Genomic DNA, 19,657 nt, shown 5'->3' on the forward strand with positions numbered 1-19,657 from the left:
ACAATCCCCCAAATTGCATGGATTATCGAGGTGATAAGGGGCAACATAACTTCAACATAAAAAATTCCCAATTTTTTTTTTTTTAATGGCTTTTAAAGACAAATCACCACTGTAAATGGGGCTATTAATTGATAAATACGTGGTTTTAAAAAGGGATATACGCGTTAAGCAATCAAAGAGGTGAAGGCGAGTTCCAATGGCACTTGGCGGCGAAGGTACCGCTGGAGGAGGATGAGTGGCTGACGCCAAAAAGGCCCCAGAGAGGTTTTTGTAATTTTTTTTTTTTTTTTTTTTTTTTTTTTGCAGCAATTAGCAATGACATTGCAGCAGAGTTGTCAGTGGACACGGGCAGTGTGAACGCAGAGTGCAGTGGTGGTAGCGACTGAGTCAGGAGAAGGACTATGCGGGCGGTCAGTTCAGCAGCACAGAAGGACCACGGCAACATACTGGTAGTAGTAGTAGCAGCACAGCGTCATAGTGCTGGCCAAAAAATTAAATGCACCCGGTGACCCGGGCAGTGTGAACGCAGACAGAGTACAGTGGTGGAAGCGAGTGAGTCAGGAGGAGGAGGACAATGCGGGCGGTCAATTCAGCAGCACAGAAGGACCATGGCAACATACTGGTGGTAGTAGTAGCAGCACAGCGTCATAGTGCTGGCCAAAAAATTAAATGCACCCGGTGACCCGGGCAGTGTGAACGCAGACAGAGTACATTGGTGGAAGCGATTGAGTCAGGAGGAGGAGAACAATGCGGGCGGTCAGTTCAGCAGCAGCAGCACAGAAGGATCATGCCAACATACTGGTGGTAGTAGTAGTAGCACAGTGTCATAGTGCTGGCCAAAAAATTAAATGCACCCGGTGACCCGGGCAGTGATAACGCAGACAGAGTGCATTGGTGGTACCGTGGTAGCGATTGAGTCAGGAGGAGGAGGAGGACAAAGCGGGCGTTCAGTTCAGCAGCAGCAGCAGCACAGAAGGACCATGGCAACATACTGGTGGTAGTAGTAGCAGCACAGCGTCATAGTGCTGGCCAAAAAATTAAATGCACCCGGTGACCCGGGCAGTGTGAACGCAGACAGAGTACATTGGTGGAAGCGACTGAGTCAGGAGGAGGAGGACAATGCGGGCGGTCAGTTCAGCAGCACAGAAGGACCATGGCAACATACTGGTGGTAGTAGTAGTAGCACAGCATCATAGTGCTGGCCAAAAAATTAAATGCACCCAGTGACTCGGGCAGTGTGAACGCAGAGTGTAGTAGCGATTGAGTCAGGAGGACAAAGCGGGCGGTCAGTTCAGCAGCTCAGAAGGAGGACCATGGCAACTTACTGGTAGTAGTACCATAACACCAAAAAATTAACCAAGGTAGGCACTAGGCAGGTAGTAACTGTCTTTATAAAGGCAGGCATAGTTAACAACAATGTGCAATGTGTCACTTCCGCATAGTTTGATGCATTTCCGCTAACCACGACTTCAGCGCCGGGTTTCACGAGCGTGAATGCGGATTTCTGTCCGCATTCACGCGAAGCCGAAGCAGATTTTCGTGGTTGAAAATCTATTCACGGCTTAGCGTGTCCGAGGCGGAATGCGTCAAAATGGTCGTGAATCTATGCGTAAGCGTGATCACGACCTGGCGGTGAGCACCACTGGTTGATACAGATCAGTGTTACAAGTTTCATGCATGCATTATTTATTTTAAATTAAACATTTAAAAAAATAAGTAGACTGGCTCAATTGATGTTTTCTGTTTGTTCGGTATGAGGCAGGTAAGAAACATATAAGAAGGCACAAATACGAAGAATTGAAGGCAAGTGTAAAGTGGTATGTGCGATGTGTGGTCACCAGGAAGTGGTCATACTGACATGGCAGGTTAAAGACCTCATACAAATGACAACTTTCTGTTTTAATCAGTTACTGTTTTAGGCGGACGCATGCATTACATGTTCACACAGGATGCTGTATATTGATGTTGACCAGTGTTCATCTTGGCAACCACAATGTGCTTTCAGAATGAATTTAGCAATAGCAGAAGGCTCAGTATTTACTACTGGAAACTTGTGTTCGGTTTCCATCAGTTGAATAATATCTGCATAGAGTGTCTTTTTTGTGGGGTTTCTCCAACAATCCAAAAACTTTTTGGCAGCTTACATGTGCTCTGATAAATTGACACATGTTCTTATGTGAGCTGATAGTGTATGAGCCAATGTACCTATAGCTGACAACACCTTCAGCTCAATCCCCCAAATACTGCACAAGGCAAGCAGGCAGGACCAGATTTACCATAAGGCACTGCGCCTTATGTAGGAGAGGCGGCTACCGTACACAAAGGCCCCCTACCTATTGGGGGGCTACTTAATACTAGGGTGGGGGCACATCGGCTCCATATAATGGATGGGAGCACATCTACTTCCTAGATTAATTGGGTTACCAAATACTGGAGAATATATGGCTACCTAGTCCAGGGAGGAGGGATGCCTACCTAATATGGGGGTGTGGCCTGTGCTTACAGGCTCCTGAGCTGTAAATATGGCTCTACAGGCAGGGCATAAATGTACTAAAGAGAGCTGTATTATTATTATTATTATTATTATTTAGTATTTATATAGCGCCGACATATTACGCAGCGCTGTACAGTGTATATATACTGTATATATTTTGTCACCAACTGTCCCTCAAAGGAGCTCACAATCTAATCCCTACCATTGCCATATGTCTATATTATGTAGTGTAAGTACTGTAGTCTAGGGCCAATTTTAGGGGGAGCCAATTAACTTATCTGTATGTTTTTGGAATGTGGGAGGAAACTGGAGTGCCCGGAGGAAACCCACGCAGACACGGAGAGAACATACAAACTCTTTGCAGATAGTGCCCTGGCCGGGATTCAGCGCTGCAAGGCGAGAGAGCTAACCACTACGCCACTGTGCAAAAAAAACAAGAAGTTTCAAAGAAGTTTCAGTTTGCAAGTGAACCATCCCATCAAATTCAGAGAAATTCCTATTTTTTATCACTGTGCAGATTGTTTGAAATAATCGCAGTTAGATATCATTGGTCATTTAGAGTTTGTTCACACAGCAGATGTTGCCGAGTGGTGCACAATACCTAGTAACAGCCTTAAAGAGAATCTGTATTGTTAAAACCGCACAAAAGTAAACATACCAGTGTGTTAGGGGACAACTCCTATTACCCTCTGACACAATTTCGCCACTCCTCGCCGCATTAAAAGTGGTTAAAAACAGTTTTAAAAAGTTTGTTTATAAACAAACAAAATGGCCACCAAAACAGGAAGTAGGTTGATGTACAGTATGTCCACACATAGAAAAATACATCCATACACAAGCAGGCTGTATACACCCTTCCTTTTGAATCTCAAGAGATCATTTGTGTGTTTCTTTCCCTCTGCAGCTATCTTCCACTGAAGTGTCAGGCTGTTTCTTCCTGCAGATTGCAGACAGCTCTGCCTGTATAATTCCTCAGTATGTGAAAGCCCAGCCAGCTCAGAGGAGGATTTATCCAGCTTGTAAAAGATAATAGAGCAGAGAGAAGCTGCACTAATCTAAATAACACACAGGCAGTGTGCAGAGAGGGGCCTGGAGGGGGGAGATGCATCACAGAACCACAACACTGAAGAACTTGGCAGCCTTCCAGACACAGGCTGACAAGTCTGACAAGAGAGAGATAAGTTGATTTATTACAGAGATGGTGATAGTAGAACGTGCTGCAGTAAGCCAGGACACATTAGAATAGCTTTTGGAACTTGTAGGATGATAAAAAACAGGATGCAATTTTTGTTACGGAGTCTCTTTAACCTCCTTAGCGGTAACCCCGTGTGTGACACGGGGTAAGCCGCCGGAGGGTGCCGCTCAGGCCCTGCTGGGCCGATTTGCTTAATTTTTTTTTTGCTGGACGCAGCTAGCACTTTGCTAGCTGCGCCAGCACCCCGATCGCCGCCGCCGCGCGCGCCCGATCGCCGCTATCCGGTGCGGCGCGCGGCCCCCCCCCCCCCAGACCCCGAGCGCTGCCTGGCCAATCAGTGCCAGGCAGCGCCGAGGGGTGGATCGGGTCTCCCAATGACGTCCCGACGTCGCTGACGTCGGTGACGTCATCCCGCCCCGTCGCCATGGCGACGGGGGAAGCCCTCCAGGAAATCCCGTTCTTTGAACGGGATTTCCTGATCGCCTATCGCCGGAGGCGATCGGCGGGGCTGGGGGGATGCCGCTGAGCAGCGGCTATCATGTAGCGAGCCCTCGGCTCGCTACATGATAAAAAAAAAAAAAAAATTTAAAAAAACTGTTGCGCTTCCCCCTGGCGGTATTTTTCATACCGCCAAGGGGGTTAAACTACTGCTGGCCATTTTTTTCTATTATACACTGCAGTGGACTACTTGTCCGGTGCACCAAAATACTATTTGTAAAAAATTGTAAATTCTCAAATACAAGACAAGACAAACAGGGCCGGCCTTTGACCTGTGCGACCGGAGCGGTCGCACAGGGCGCCGGCTTCCAGGTAGGCGCCATACGTGCAGGTCATCTGGCCGCATCTACCTGTTTTGCGGCTGGGCGCCGGGTCTGTGACGTCACGTAACGTCCACGATCTGGCTGCGGCTTGCGGGCGGGTACGAGTAGCCGTGCTACGCCCCCTGGTGCCGCTGGGGGTGATGGGGACGAAGACCAGGAAGCGACTGGCGGCTGCTACTGCCTCTATCTTGAAGTGAAACAGTAGCGCCGCCCCTCCCATCAGAGGCTACGCTGGTCCTGGACCGGAGCTGCGCATAGGCAGCCAGCACATCTGCATTCAGTGACGGAGCGAGAGCCACTGTGTGACACTCCTCCTGGTCCTGGACTGGCCATCTTCTTCTGGTACACTATGACTGCACAGTAAGTGAAGGGGAATGTGCCTATATACAGGGGGGGGGGGTGGGGGGGGGGGGGGGGGGGGGGGGGGAGATGATATGGGAATCTGCTTTTATCTACTTTTATCTACACTAAGGGATCTGCCAATGAAGGGGTTATGCCTATATCCAGGGGGGGGGGGGGATGGGAATCTGCTCTTATCTACTTTTATCTACACTAAGGATCTGCCAATGAGGGGTTTATGCCTATACAGGGGTGGGGAACTGCTCTTATCTACACTAAAGGGGATCTACCAATGCTAAAAGGGGGAAATGTCTATGTGGGAGGGGGGGGGGGGGGGAAGAGGGCAAGGAATCTGCTTATCTACACTAAAAGGGGATCTACCCAATGCTAAAGGTTGGGTATAACTATACACGCTAAAGAGGAGGGGGGGGGGGTGCAATCTGCCCAGATACACTTAAAGGTATTATCAAGTTTAAAATGCTGCCCCCTAATATACTTACCCGGTGGCTTCCTCCAGCCCCTTGCAGCCGACATGTCCCACGCCGCATCTTTGCTCGCAGCTGCCAGCCAGGGGTCCCGCTGTCTCCTCTAGTGCACTTGCGGAAGCGCCACCATCAATCAAGCCACTTTTTCAACAACTATTAAAGAGACTCTGAAGCGAGAATACATCTCGCTTCAGAGCTCAGAGTTAGCAGGGGCATGTGTGCCCCTGCTAAACCGCCGATATAGCGCGGCTTAACGGGGGTCCCTTCACCCCCAAACCCCCCACTGCGACACTTGGTCGCAGACTTGGTCGCTGACAGAGGCAGGGCTTACGGCTGCAGCCCTGCCTCCAGTCGCGTCTATCAGCGGTGCATCGCCGCCTCTCCCCCGCCCCACTCAGTGAAGGAAGACTGAGAGGGGCGGGGGAGAGGCGGAGATACGCGCTGACAGACGTGCGTGGGGCAGGGCTGCAACGGTTAGCCCTGCCCCAACCAGGAAGCGCTCCCCGGCTGTATCGAGGGGGATTTGGGGGTGAAGGGACCCCCGTTAAGCCGCTGAATATCGGCAGTTTAGCAGGGGCACGTGCCCCTGCTATTTATGAGGTCTGAAGCGAGATTTATTCTCGCTTCAGACTCTCTTTAAGTCCTTTTTAAATTATAAAATGCTGAAAAGTTATTTTAAAGCAAAGATGAAAATTTACTAGGAGATAACTCTAGAGAAAAGGTGAATTGCATATGGGTGTGTGTGTGTGTGTGCTCGCGTGCGTGCATGGGTGTGTGTGTGAAGAGGATGGGTGGGGGGGGGGGCGCCAAAATCTGGCTTCGCTCAGGGCGCTGTGAAACCTAAGGCCGGCCCTGAAGACAAATAATATTTATATTGTGCTTTTCTCCTGGTGGACTCAAAGAGCTAGAGCTGCAGCTCCTTAGGCCGCTCAACAGACAACCAGGATCATTAGGGAGCCTTGCCAATAAAATCCTTACTGTTTTATGTAATAGCTTGAGCTGAGATTTGAACCCTACTCAAAGGCTTAAAGAGACACTGTAAAAAGAAAAACATCCCCTGGGGTGTACTCACCTCGGGAGGGGGAAGCCTCCGGATCCTCATGAGGCTTCCCCCGTCCTCCTCGGTCCCACGGGGGTCTCGCTGCAGCCCTGAACAGCGGCCCGACAGACCCGACAGCCTGTTCAATCTATACCTTTCCAGGCTCCAGCGGAAGAGCTGTTGCGGCTCTTCTGACGGAGATAGGCGGACATAGACGATCTCTGCCGGGTCTGCTTTACTGCGCAGGCACAGGAGACTTGCGCCTGCACAGAAGAGCAGCCCGACTGAGATAGGCTATTTCCGCCTATCTCCGTGGGAAGGAGCGGATACTGCACCTGCGCTGGAGCCAAAAGGTAAATATTTACATCGCCGCCGCTCCGGGAGGATTTTTGCCGCCACCGTGGGACCGAGGAGGACGGGGGAAGCCTCGATTGGATCTGGAGGCTTCCCCCACCCGAGTTGAGTACCCCCCAGGGGTCGTTTTTTTCGTTACAGATTTTTTTTAAATGCTACATCAAAGGCCACACCCTTAAAGAGAAACCGTGACCAAGAATTGAACTTCATCCAAATCAGTAGCTGCTACCCCCTTTTACATGAGAAATCTATTCCTTTTCACAAACGGATCATCATACATAATTATTGTAAAAATGAAGCACTTTTTTAAATTACATTATTTTCACTGGGGTTCCTCTTTAACCAGTACGCTATCCAACAAACCCATGTATACATGTGTACGCATACTTATATGGAGTACATTTCTATCAGATTAAAATGCACCATAAATCACCTTTCTTCTACTTCCCTGTCACTTATAGAAACAGTAACCATTTGGCAGATTTAACAGGTTTTGGATTAGTCCATCTCCTCATTGGGGATTCTTGTTATTTCCTTTATTATTTACAAAAGCTGCCTATGATAAGGATCTATACAAAGTGGCCAACCAGCCTTCCTTATTATTATTGATTAATACAGTGCCAGCATCTTCGAGGAGTAAGTGTGGGTAAGTGACAGATGTGTTGAGAAAGGAAGCTCCGGAGGAGGGGAGAGGATTGAAAGAAGTCTTGTAAGCAGGAGTGAGAAGAGGTGACCAGAGATGAAGACAGGAGAATGTTGTTAGTAGAGCGGAGATTGCTGTAGGTTTATTTAGATAAGAAGGAACTAGGTTGTAAATAGCTTTATGGGGGAGAGTCAGGATTTTGAATTGTATCCTTTGTGTAACTGGCAGCCAGTGAAGGGACTGACAGTGTAGGATAGGGCTGGAGAAGCAGGAAGGAGAGGTGGATGAGTCGTGCAGCAGAGTTCATGATGGACTGTAGTGGGGCTAAACGGTTGGCGGGGAGGCCACAGAGCAGAGAGTGAAATAATCTGGGCATGCACCAGAAGTTTGGTAGTGTCCTTTGTGAGAAAAGGGTTGATGGGGGAGATGTTCTGTCTTTCTTTGCTTCCTTTGGGACTTCCTGTCCTCCTTGTGACCTTCTGTTCCCCTTGATCCTGTTCTGACCTCCTCTGTCCCCCAATCATGGCCACTGGCTGTCCCCAAATTCCTTCCCCTACCAGCAACCAACCTCCCCCTTGCCTGGTGACCCAGCTGTCCCACTATGCTGTGCAACCAATTGGAGCTGATGCGGCGGGTGCCACGAGACCATGCCGCCAAGGGGAAGGATGAGGCTGAGGAGAATCCTTCACAGAGATTGGAGCCAATGGTTTCGCCGGCTGGACCATGCTCTGTCATTGTGGCCAATTACTGCTCCACCTGAGCAGCGGTGACCTATCAGGCATCGGTGGGCGTTGTTCAAAGACAATGCCTACTGATGCCTGATAGGGGAAGAGCTGCTGTCTGCCCACCAGCTTTTGGCAGACTTCCCACCATAGAGAGCCATCGCTCTGGAGCAGGAGACAGAGCGTCTGACAGCTAACAGTTCACATGCGCTGGGTCAGGGGAGTAACACTGGACAACAGGAAGCACCGAGGAGGAGAAAGAGAATACAGATTTAAAGCATGTGGCTCATAGGTGAGCGCCGCTGCACTTTGGGTCTGAATAAAAATAACAACAGAATAGCTTCTTTCCTGTTCTTTACATAAAGAAAGAAGTTTTAAATCAGGATGATACCATTTATTGGCTAGCCGAAAATGAATAAAAATAAGCAAGCTTTCGGCCTTGCAGCCTTCGTCGGGCTTCAATCCTGTTTGCTTGCAAGCTGGTGGTACAGACAGCTATATACATGCAACATCAAAAGGGAAAAGAGATATTTTTTCACGCATAAATACATGTCATTAAGATGCCTTAATTCAAACAGAACATCTAAATGGGGTTAGAGGTTGTTAGCTGAGATAAGGATCCTTGTTTACTCCAGTTTTAGTTAGCCAATAAATGGTATCATCCTGATTTAAAACTGCTTGCTTTTACTGATGGCTAACACGGTACAATACCCTACTGCTACTACTGTACATAAAGAAGGTAATCTGTTTTCTCTTTACCTATAGTAAACATAGTCTATTCTGATGCTGTCGCAGAAGTAGTCAGTAGTGGGCTAATAAGAGGCAGGAACTCAGCTTATTGACTGAAAAAGCTGCACTCTGACTGAAAAAAGAAGATGACGCCATGTATTATGAAATGCTGCTGCTATTTGTAAATATGTGGATTTACATATCATGGACTCAAACATCTTGGAAAACTTTACTCTATTCAAATCAGACAGAGAAACAGGTCAAACAGCCTGACACTTTCCAAGAGGACTTTGCACCATGTGTATCAGAGGCGAGTCAGGTAAAAAGGGTGCTGCTATAGGTCGTAATGTGAATTATGGCTAAAGCGGTGCTCAGTGAGTGACTTGGGTGCCGGCCAAAGACGGAGCCCAAATTACAATAAAAACAGCGCTATTCGGCTGTTAGCAATAGCTGGAAGCTGAATTACGTAGCTGAAAAATTTGGCACAGCAGGGTGAAACGTTTGTGCCTAAATTTCCTGGTGCCATTTTACATCTATGTGTCAGGATAGTGGTGACAGGATGTATTTAATAGCAGAGTACAGTGTCGGACTGGGAGCTGGAGAAGCTGAGGAAATCCACTTGCTGGCCAAGCAGCAGTAATCCGGTCACGTGTTGCTGATCACAGTGAAGACTTGCTGCAGGTTTCTATTGGGAGGAATAACACAGGGTTACTGCTGCTTGGCCAGCAGGTGGATTTCCTCAGTTTTTCCACCTCCCAGTCTGACACTGGCAGAGTACATTTGCTCAATATTGGTTTCACACCTGGTAAGCATTAATGAGCTACATAATAAACGACTTTATTTTCAGCAGTTGCTTACAACCACAGTAGTAGCTCCCCTGGACTCTGGTCAATTATTCTTTGATATTGTTTCAAGAGTCCAACCCAAATTCCTGGGGACTAATAGTGAGGACCATTAATGTATGAAGGTAAATAGCACATTTTACTGCAGTGTTTGTTAGTATGGAATAGCACATCTCTAGCTGTAGGGGTTGTGAAGTGAAGTGTCAATAGTCAGGGCCATGTAATAATTTTGCTGCAGGGTAACATCACACGTAGTTTTACTCTAAAAAGTTATTAATCTGTACTCAAGAAATATCCACACACAGCTTTGTTAAATGCCATTTACCAATATTTTATTGAACGCAGAATAATGTATAAGGATATGTGAAATAAACATTCAAAACATTACTTGAAATATATGGCACCTATGCAGAGATCGTAAACTTGACTTGCTTGACTCGACCACCTGTAAAGTTGATCCTTTGGCTTTAGCAGTCTCCCACACCCGTAACAAGCATGCAGCCAGTTGAGACAATCTAGATATTTTAGAGATCATCCAGTGTACTTCATTGAGTCAAACCCACAACCAAACCCCCCTCCCCCCCCCCCAGTCCCCCCGCTATTTCCCTAACCCCACAGTTATAAAAATATAACAGTGAAGTATCTGGATGGCTGGTCCATGGCAGTCACAGATCTTCCTTTAAATAGTTTAAAAAACTATTGTATAGGAAACTCCATATGTAACCCATGAGAATCCCAAGAGGTAAGTAGGCACTTGTTTAAATAGAATAATTTAACATCATTTATAGAAACATATATTTAACCCTTCATTCTTTATTTTCTACCGTTTATTAGTGGTTTTCAGGTGAGCAAACATTTCTGAAAAAAATATATTTTACAATGTTTTTTACAAAATACAATAAATTAGAAATATTAAAAATACAATATATTTTTTACAGAACGGCTGTACACTGTGAACTCCCTGCTGTTATTTGTACTCAGCTCCATACACAGGGTAACATCTCACCTGCCACAGCACTTTGCCCTTCCACTTGCTGGCCTCCATGTAGAGTCACCATGGTGCCACTTTCCCAGTAAGACAGAACAACAGAAATGGATGCGGGAAGAAATAGGACCTGGATGGAGCTACATCACAGTGGATGTCTGCTGTGCTGACATCCTGTTCATCTTCTTTCTCCATCTCAGAAAACTGCTGGACTTGAGAGTGCTGGTTGGCATGGACAGGCCTGCTTTGTTTTGGCTGCTTTATATACTGTGAGTTACTGCTGAGAACAGTAATTGCCCCTTGCATATTGCTTATTATGCATTACAAATACTGTTTTGTTTTGTTTTTGTTTGTTTTTAAAAACATTGATTCTTTGTGCTTATTATTTGGTTCACCATACTGTGTTGGTGATCCACAGGATGTACAACTCTGAGTTTGTTTATTGGCACACTCCAGGAGGTATTGGAAATTGTACACTGGTACAGGGTTGCACAAAAACTATATTGTGGCTTCTGTCTGCTGGAAAATGCTCTAAAATAATAGAAGCAAATTTGTTCATTTGCACTAGGAGTTATTCAGAACTACAGTCTCAAAGGGAACAGGGGTGCTGAAATACTATAGAATGTACAAACGGCATCAACAATACAGGCCAGTAGTCTTAGCACTAATTATTTCACAATCAATAAATATTTTTCACACTAGGAATTATAACAGTAGCATTATCACAGATCAAGGGGTCGTGTGGCTGCTGCCTGAAACCCAGGTCTTTAGTGAATGCTGGTGCTGGTGCACAGGAAATACAGGGAAATAACTTTACACCCGCTCAAGTATACTGTAATACAGTGCCTTTCAGTGCAACCTGGGGAAGGTAGGCACTGTGAAATTTTTCCTAAGGGCTCACAGATCCCCAAGTAGAACAGTACCATATGTGTGCCTTCTGACACACACACACACTGAGAACTGTAGTGAGAGGTATATGGAGGCTGCCATATTTATATCCTTTTAATCAATACCAGTTGCCTGGCAGCCCTGCTGATCTATTTGGCTGAAGTAGTGGCTGAATCACACCAGAAACAAGCATGCAGCTAATCTTGTCATATCTGTCAAAATTGTCAGAAAAACCTGATCTGCATGCTTGTTCAGGGTCTATGGCTGAAAGTATTAGAGGCAGAGGATCAGCAGGATAGCCAGGTAACTGGTATAGCTTAAATGGAAATAAATATGGCAGCCTCCATATACCTCTCACTACAGTTCTCCTTTAACTATTAACTATACAGGATATAGGGGAGGTTTCATATGGAAACTATTCTGATAACTCACTGATCTACAGTAGCACCAGCTATGACATCTGGGTGAAATTCGGTTGCAGCATCTCCGTTACAGTTCACATATACTGTACAGTAAGTGCGGAGGGTGAATGCTTGCATGCCTTCAGTTGTATCTCTTGGTCCACACATCCTTCACATTTACAGTAAATTGTAGTACAATCCATATGTACTAAAGATGGAAACAATTCATAGTACAGCAGCTGGTGCATGTATACTTGTGTGTCAGGGCTCTATATACATCCACTGTGACATCAATATAACCGTACCCCCAGAAACGGAGAGTTCAAGACACTGTACATTACTGACCACACTGACTGCTGGTATGAAGAGAGGAGTCCCACCCAGTGCATGTTTTTTTTTTTTGTTACTGTACAAATCCATACATAATGTGAAATGTCCTCTCGAGCACTCAGTCAAGAAAGAAGATGTCATATGGGAAATCTCACACTGATTCTTGTAAACAGGGCCATGTCTGACCTAACTGGTGCTCCAGGCAAGAGAACCCCAGACTAGCCCACCCTTCATACACACTGTATGGAGAGAGAAAGGGAGAGAATGAGTGGAGTAGCACCAGCCAACAAATACACAATAAAAAAAACCCTTGAAAGCTGGAAAACATCAAAGAGCCAGTGCAAAACTGGAATATATTGTGCAGCACAGGGAAGACTTCAAGAAATGGAATACCATTAGTACAGAGGGCACACTATTAAGCCTTGTACACTAGATTGCACTCAAGGCAATTGCCTGAACATCCAGAAACTACCCTGCTTGTAAGCTTGTGACGCTTTACATACTACAGTATAATCTCATTATAGTAATGGCCCAGCATGCCCTGGTACATTTTCTGCTGCAAAGGACCAACTTTGTCCAACCATTAGTGGTAGATTACAAGCACTTGCACATTTGGGGGACTACAAGGTTAAGTACACCTTAGGGCTACAGAGCCAGGCTGGACATATTGCTGATACAGTATCCAGGGCTATATAAAAATTGCAGCCGTCACTAAATAGAGGCAGCCACTCGCTTCCTGTGAGTGGCTCCGATACCTCTGCAGGCGGGACTTGAAGCACGTGCCCTGCAGCACCATCCTGAAGAGAGCTGCCAACCATGGATTTCACACTAATATATGACACATGCACTCCCTACTTTTTTACTATATCCAAAGTCAGCATCATGTGCGGGCCAAAAAACATGTTTACTATAACAGAAGTTTTATCATGTACAGGTGTACTATACCAGGCGTGGCTCCCGTAGACTTATAATGGAGATTGGCCGGGACCTGAAGAGGTAGTTTACTACACCCGAATGTTTACTATACCCAGGTTAATTATAGCGAGATTATACTGTACAATAACATGACCTATTATTCACTCACATCCGGGAGGCTTCCAGACAAAAAATAGCTTTGATGCAGTCTTACACGGATATGAAATGTTTAGTTTTTGCAAAGTACTTGATTTACCGTATAGTCCGGCATATAAGACGACTGGGCGTATAAGGCGACCCCCCAACTTTTCCAGTTAAAATATAGAGTTTGGGATATACTCACCGTATAAGACTACCCATCTTCCAAAGCACACCAAATTAAACTAAAAATAAAAAAAAAAACATGTACTGGTGCAATGTATGAACAGATACTGGTCCTGTACTGTATGCGTTACCCAGTATATAGTTAATTGACTTGTTGCATTGGTCAACTCTCCTTAGACTGTTCAGCTCTCCTTGTCTACCTGTTTATCAGAGCGGTATGGAAGAATAGATTGCGCTCCCTCAGCAGGGAGATCTGAGAGGCGGTAACAGGATAGGGCGTATCACCCGGCATCAATGACACCCGGCGTATAAGACGACCCCCAACTTTTCAGAAGGTTTTCAAGGGTTAAAAAGTAGTCTTATACGCAGGAATATACAGTACTAAGATTCTCATGGGCAGGAGAGCACTGGAAAACAAAGATCATCTTGCACTCAGGTTGGTGATGTGTGCATATGACTAACCACATGACCTCTGGTTCACTACAGTGATTTTTCAACTTTTTAACAAACCTCACTTATTTGCCATTACACAGGCTTCTGCAACACGGTAGCCAACAATGCACAATATATTGGAAAGACTTTGGCAATACTAATATGTAAGGAATGGCATAGTTGAGAACCAGTCTGCAGTATGTTCAAACCCATTTCTCAAGAGAATGTTGGACAGTTATAAGATATAAATGCTGGACCATAGATTGAAATGTGATTTTTGGATGTTTTTTCTTTCCCTGAAAAGGATTAGGTTAAGACATTATGAGTGGCCACAACAAAATTCATAAAAAAGAGTCCACTCCAAAAACTTTATAAAGAATGAAGGTGTGATATTTTACCACGCCGGGTCTGCAAGTATGTTATTGTTGGCCTGTCATTGGTAGAAGAGCTGGCTTTTTCTCCTATTCTTCAATATATTCCTATTAAGTATAGATTCATAATAAAAAAAAAAGTTAGTACACAAGCCAGTGCTCTAACTGAGACTTCATGCACTCTAGAGGCCACTCCATCATTTATAAATAGTTAAAGGCCACGTTTGTTGCAAATACTCCAGTTTTGCTTCTACGTCATAATGCACAATCCATTAAGACATGTCCTTCATAATTCTGCGAAGTCAAGTTTTTGTGTTTTTTCTGAAACCTTCATTGCAAGCAAAAGTGGAAAAGGTGATCTCGGTCATTAAACGCCTTCTTCCTGAGTCTCTTCTTCCAGAGAGATTGGTTCTTTCTATAAATAATAAAAAAAAGATTAAAAAGGAATCAACTATGTAATTCATCTGTAGCACTTCAAGGAAAAAAAAAACATTCTTAGCCACATATAACAATTTTTTGGAATGAATTTGGCTTAAATTGCCTTCAGAATGGTGGTGCAGTGGTTAGCGCTCTTGCCTTGCAGCACTTGGTCCCCGGTTCGAATCCCAGTCAGGTCAACATCTGCAAGGCGTTTGTATGTGATCCCCATGTATGTGTGGGTTTCCTCCCACATCCCAAAAACATACAGATAAGTTAATTGGTTTCCCCCTAAATTGGCCCTAGACTATGATACATACACTACACAATATATACATAGACATTTGGTAGGGACTAGATTGTGAGCCCCTCTGAGGGACAGTTAGTAACAAGACAGTATACTCTGTACAGTGCTATATAAATACTTCAAAAAAATTACTTAATTAAGAGACAATTTATGAGATAAATCACATATGAAATAGCATTATTTAGTCATGCTAACCTACTGTAATGACTAGGAAGAGCCCAGGGTTAAATGTTACAGATAAGTAAATCCATAGACTTTTGGAGCTGAAGTAAGGCTGTTTCAGAGCTATTTAGTATCTTAGGCATTAGAACCTTTGTCAACCCCCACACCATCCCTACACCCCCACCACCACCACCATCACCACCACCAGAGCAGACATACACAATACTGTACAATTACTGTAGTATAGGGCAGTGGTTCTCAAATGTTTTTAAGTCATGACACATCTTGCCAAATGCTCAGATCTCTGTGACACGTCACACATGTATAATAGAAAAATACTAATAATAACCACAAAATGGATGAAAATACACTTATAAAATGAAGCTTAGAATCTTTCAGGAATATTAATAAAAAACAATCAGTGGGACAGTTGCCCCCCCCCCCTCCCCCATTTGGAATGATCATTCGCCGACAATATGCACTGTGCGTTTTAGCTGCCCCTCCCCCCCATAAAAACCCTCAAACTCAGTATAGGTAGTTAGATAGCCAGGTATAGGCGCCCCCAATTGAAGAAGGCAGGCGTAGGTGTACCCAATATAGGTAGCCAGACATAGGTGTCCTCAGTATATAGTAGATAGCCAACTATACACGGGAGGACTGGGACTTTTTGGCCTAGGGGGAAAAAAACAACCCAGAGGCCCTTTCACGGCAGCCCCAGCCCAAATGCGTATCTTTGTGTGCAAATACTGTATAAAAATGGTAGCATAAAGCAGTGATACATTTTGCAGTGACATTAATAAATACAAGGAGAAGACCTAATCTTTTGCAAAATTTATATCTATGAATTATGTAAAAATAAGATTTTCATAACCAAAGGATGAAATTAGATCATTAGTGGCCTCCATTAAAGTGAACCTGAAACTAAAAAAATTAAAGCATTTATATGTACCTGGAGCTTCCTACAGACTCCTGTAGGCCGCCATCCTCCTGGGCCGCTTTGATCCTCCACTTGCCTCTTCAATAAATCCTCCAGTGGCACTGTACTGCACCTGTGCGCCTCTATTGCCAGGAGTGTTCTCCGCCTGAGGATCGAAGCATCCTGTGAGGATGGCGAGGGACCCCAGGTTGATATAAATTCATTTTTTTTAGTCTCAGGTTTCTTGGAAGGACAACCGAGGTGACACATGACATTATGAGATAGACATGTGTATGTATAGTACCAAGCACAACCCTCACTGATTAGTAATTATAGGCGTAAAATATTTTTCCTGTCAATAATTGGCTTCTGAAAGCAAGAAATAGATAACAAGGATCCATAGTTCATAGATTTGAGCTCTGGCATACTTCAATGAAGGTGTCATTGAGCAGAGACAATGAAAAAGTAAAAACTTAAAAACTAGATATAAATATAAAATAAAACTGTGAAGTATCTTAAAAAGTCATTTTTAGGAGACGAAGGATGGATACAATTGTTTTTCATAGCAGCTTATTTTCACCACAGATGTCCTTTAAGGTAATTAAACAACGATTCCTAAAACCCCCCGAAGCCCCCTTCCCCCCCCCCCCCAAAAAAAAATAAAAATAAAACTCCCACACATAATAGGGTGTTCTTCTTTTAGATACTTTAAAGCAAATAGTAATTAATGGTCCTCAACCACAATGAAGCGCTGCATTCCAAAGTGGTGTAGGAATGTATAAGACAGCATCCCCCCCCCCCTCAAAAAAAAAAAAAAAACATACATAGTAAAGCAGCATTTCTCCCATAACGTGGTGGAAGAGGAGATTTGCATTATGGATGTGCAGCTAATAAATCCTGCAGAAACTGCATGATGCTAGCCTATCAGTATGCATCACAATCTTTGAGGAATGTCATCATGAAGAATTAAGGAAGTTCTCAAAGCAAAAAGGGGTCCAACTCAGTACTAGCAAAGTATCCCACATAAAGAGGCCAGAGAAATATACAGTATACATTTTCCTATATTTTATATATTGGAGCCGTTCACACTCCCATTGGATCTGTTGCGGTAAGCAGGCCGCACTTATGTTCAGTCCGCAATAATGCTGGCCAGGCGGATGCATTACCCCATATAGCATATGGGGGTAACACTTCTGCTACAGTCCGAGCACAAGTCAGCTGCCAATCACTGCTGCTCGGTCCCTGTACACAGCCCAGTGGGCAGCAAATGCTTCTGCCAGCCTCTGGGCTGAGTAAAGGGACAAAGTAGTGGTGATCAGCGGCGAGACACCTGAGTGGCAATCGCGAGAGAAGCAAACGGGTGGAAGAGAAGGGAATGGCGCAGAGCGGATGCAAAATGGAAGGGAGCGCATCCACTCAGCAGATGCACTTTCTGTACCCCCTTTTGCATCGCTCAAGTGTAAAATGGCCCTGAGAGGGTGACCTACCTCTCAAATCTCTTGCTCTGCTGGTCTCAGTGTGTGGGGTTTGGTATGGTGCAGCCATCCATGCTGTGCTGCCAATACTATTAGAATAGAAGGCTGCATACATGCATATGCCTGTAGGGGAGGAGCTTTGTAGTGATTTGGAGAAGGACCTATGTTCTGCTCTGGGGGCGGGGTTTCACAGAGGTAACCTGGTGGGGAATTCATGTCATTATAACCCCCTCTGATACTTGCACCCCACCACACTCACTGTTTCTGTAATTAGCAGCCAAGGATCTAAAAAAAGGGGGCGTGACAGGAGGAGGCGGAGCAGGAGCATTCAGCCATGCCCTACATCACTGCCTACTCTGACCCAAGTGACAGCAGCCAGGAGGCCTGAGTGAGTGAAACAGAGACAGCCCCATCCCCCAGGAAAGGTGAGGGCGGAGCTAATTGAGCGGCCCGAGCACTGTGAGTGGTGATGCTAATAGCAACATATTCTACCACTATGATCCAGTCGTCCTGGAGTTTTGGAGGATAAGGCGACCCGGGGGAGAATTCCTTCCCTCCCCCAGCCCAGTCTGCGCCTGCAACTATAGATGCCCCCAGTACAGGTAGCCAAGCATATGAAGTCAGGTGTAGGTGCCCCCTGTATAGGTAGCCAGGCGTGGTGACCCCAGTATAGGTAGCCAGGTGTAGGTGCCCTCAGTATAGCTGGCCAGGTGTAGGTACTCTCAGTATAGGTATGTACGTAGATGCCATCAGTATATGTATGTAGGTGCCCTCAGTATAGGTATGTAGGTGCCCCCAGTATAGGTATGTAAGTGTCATCAGTATAGGTATGTAGGTGCCATCAGTATAAGTAGAAAAGCATAGGTGCCTCCAATATAGAAAGTCTCGTGTAAGAGCCCCCAGCATAGGAAGTCAGTTGTAGGTGCACCCAGTAGAATGTGCAGGCGGCAGCCACTGATCACTCACCAGCTCCGTGGGCTCCAGCACTGATGTTTCTGTTCAGCACCATCTCTGTCTCCCTCTCCGCTTCTGTGCTCTGCCTTCAGTCCATGTTTACTGTATAGTTAGAGCAGGGCTACAAGAAAATGGCTGCCACATTTCTGGACATTGGCATCCATTTTCTTGTAGCCCTGCTCTAACTCTACATGGAGCAGAGGCAGAGCAGAGAAGCGTGAGAGGGAGACAGAGCGGGGCGGCAACACATACCAGAGGCTGCCACGACACATGAATGTGTAGCTGCACACATGTGTAGGGCAATCACTTATTCAACTAAAAATGAATTTGTGTAGGGTAAAATAATGATGGAACAACAGAATTCATTTTTCCTGTAAAAGTGTTAGTCTTTGGAAAATTCAAAAGGGTGCTGCTGGGATATTAGAGTATCTGAAGCAGCTCTGGGCATCAAAAAAAGAATAAATGTGTGGAGCGTATAGTATTTCGCACTGAAGAGTAAGTGTGGTTACAACAGACTGTGGGTAGGGCCAAATACAGGACATAATGCAAAAGTATTCAAACCTTTACTGCATGCCGTAGGCAGTGTATGAATTCCTCTACATCCATAGAGCTTATCAACTTACCTATTTGCTCAATAACATTCATTGTGCTTATGTGTGCCATATGAAATAAGACAATCAAATTCATTAACAATAGATCTAGTTTCTTATGCACACCGTGACTCAACACTTAGTGGGCCCAATCCAATTCACTTTTTCTCCTAAGTTTTCTCTTAGGAGATCATTTTTCATCTTCTGTTTCAAATAACTTTTACACACTCTGTAAATGTACTGTCAAAAGTATTTCCTTGCTGGCTGGTGGCATAAAAGGCATTTTTTGATGGAGACTATCTCTTCAGCTAGGTCTTTCAGAGGCAATAGCCTATTGTAATATAATAGGTCCTTCAGGGAAGTATAAACATTTCTAGACCACTAAGTGAACTTGTGATATTGAAAACCTTCAGGGAATTCAGGATTTCTTAAAAATATAGTTAATGGCGATGGGTTGCTCTGCCAACTGTACATCCATCTATACTTTCTTCATAGGGCTAGCATGTGTTTTCTGAGGGCTGGAACAC

The 19,657-nt window shown here is 45.0% G+C and overlaps 2 protein-coding genes across 4 annotated transcripts in view; both read right to left on the reverse strand.

The window, feature by feature from the left end:
• LOC137533472 (immunoglobulin lambda-1 light chain-like) overlaps nt 1-10,721 on the reverse strand; it is a 26,231-nt gene extending 15,510 nt beyond the window's left edge. The window contains exon 1 of the mRNA XM_068254855.1: nt 10,670-10,721. Within this exon, the coding sequence (XP_068110956.1) occupies nt 10,670-10,721 (52 nt within the window). The remainder of the gene's footprint in view (nt 1-10,669) is intronic.
• LOC137532559 (T-lymphocyte surface antigen Ly-9-like) overlaps nt 10,281-19,657 on the reverse strand; it is a 128,206-nt gene continuing 118,829 nt past the window's right edge. For all 3 annotated transcript variants that reach the window (XM_068253191.1, XM_068253192.1, XM_068253190.1), the window contains one exon: nt 10,281-14,724. In XM_068253191.1, coding sequence (XP_068109292.1) covers nt 14,677-14,724 — 48 coding nt within the window. In that variant the 3' untranslated portion in view covers nt 10,281-14,676. The remainder of the gene's footprint in view (nt 14,725-19,657) is intronic.

Source organism: Hyperolius riggenbachi, chromosome 9 (assembly GCF_040937935.1).
Source record: "Hyperolius riggenbachi isolate aHypRig1 chromosome 9, aHypRig1.pri, whole genome shotgun sequence".
Classification (NCBI taxonomy): Eukaryota; Metazoa; Chordata; class Amphibia; order Anura; family Hyperoliidae; genus Hyperolius; species Hyperolius riggenbachi.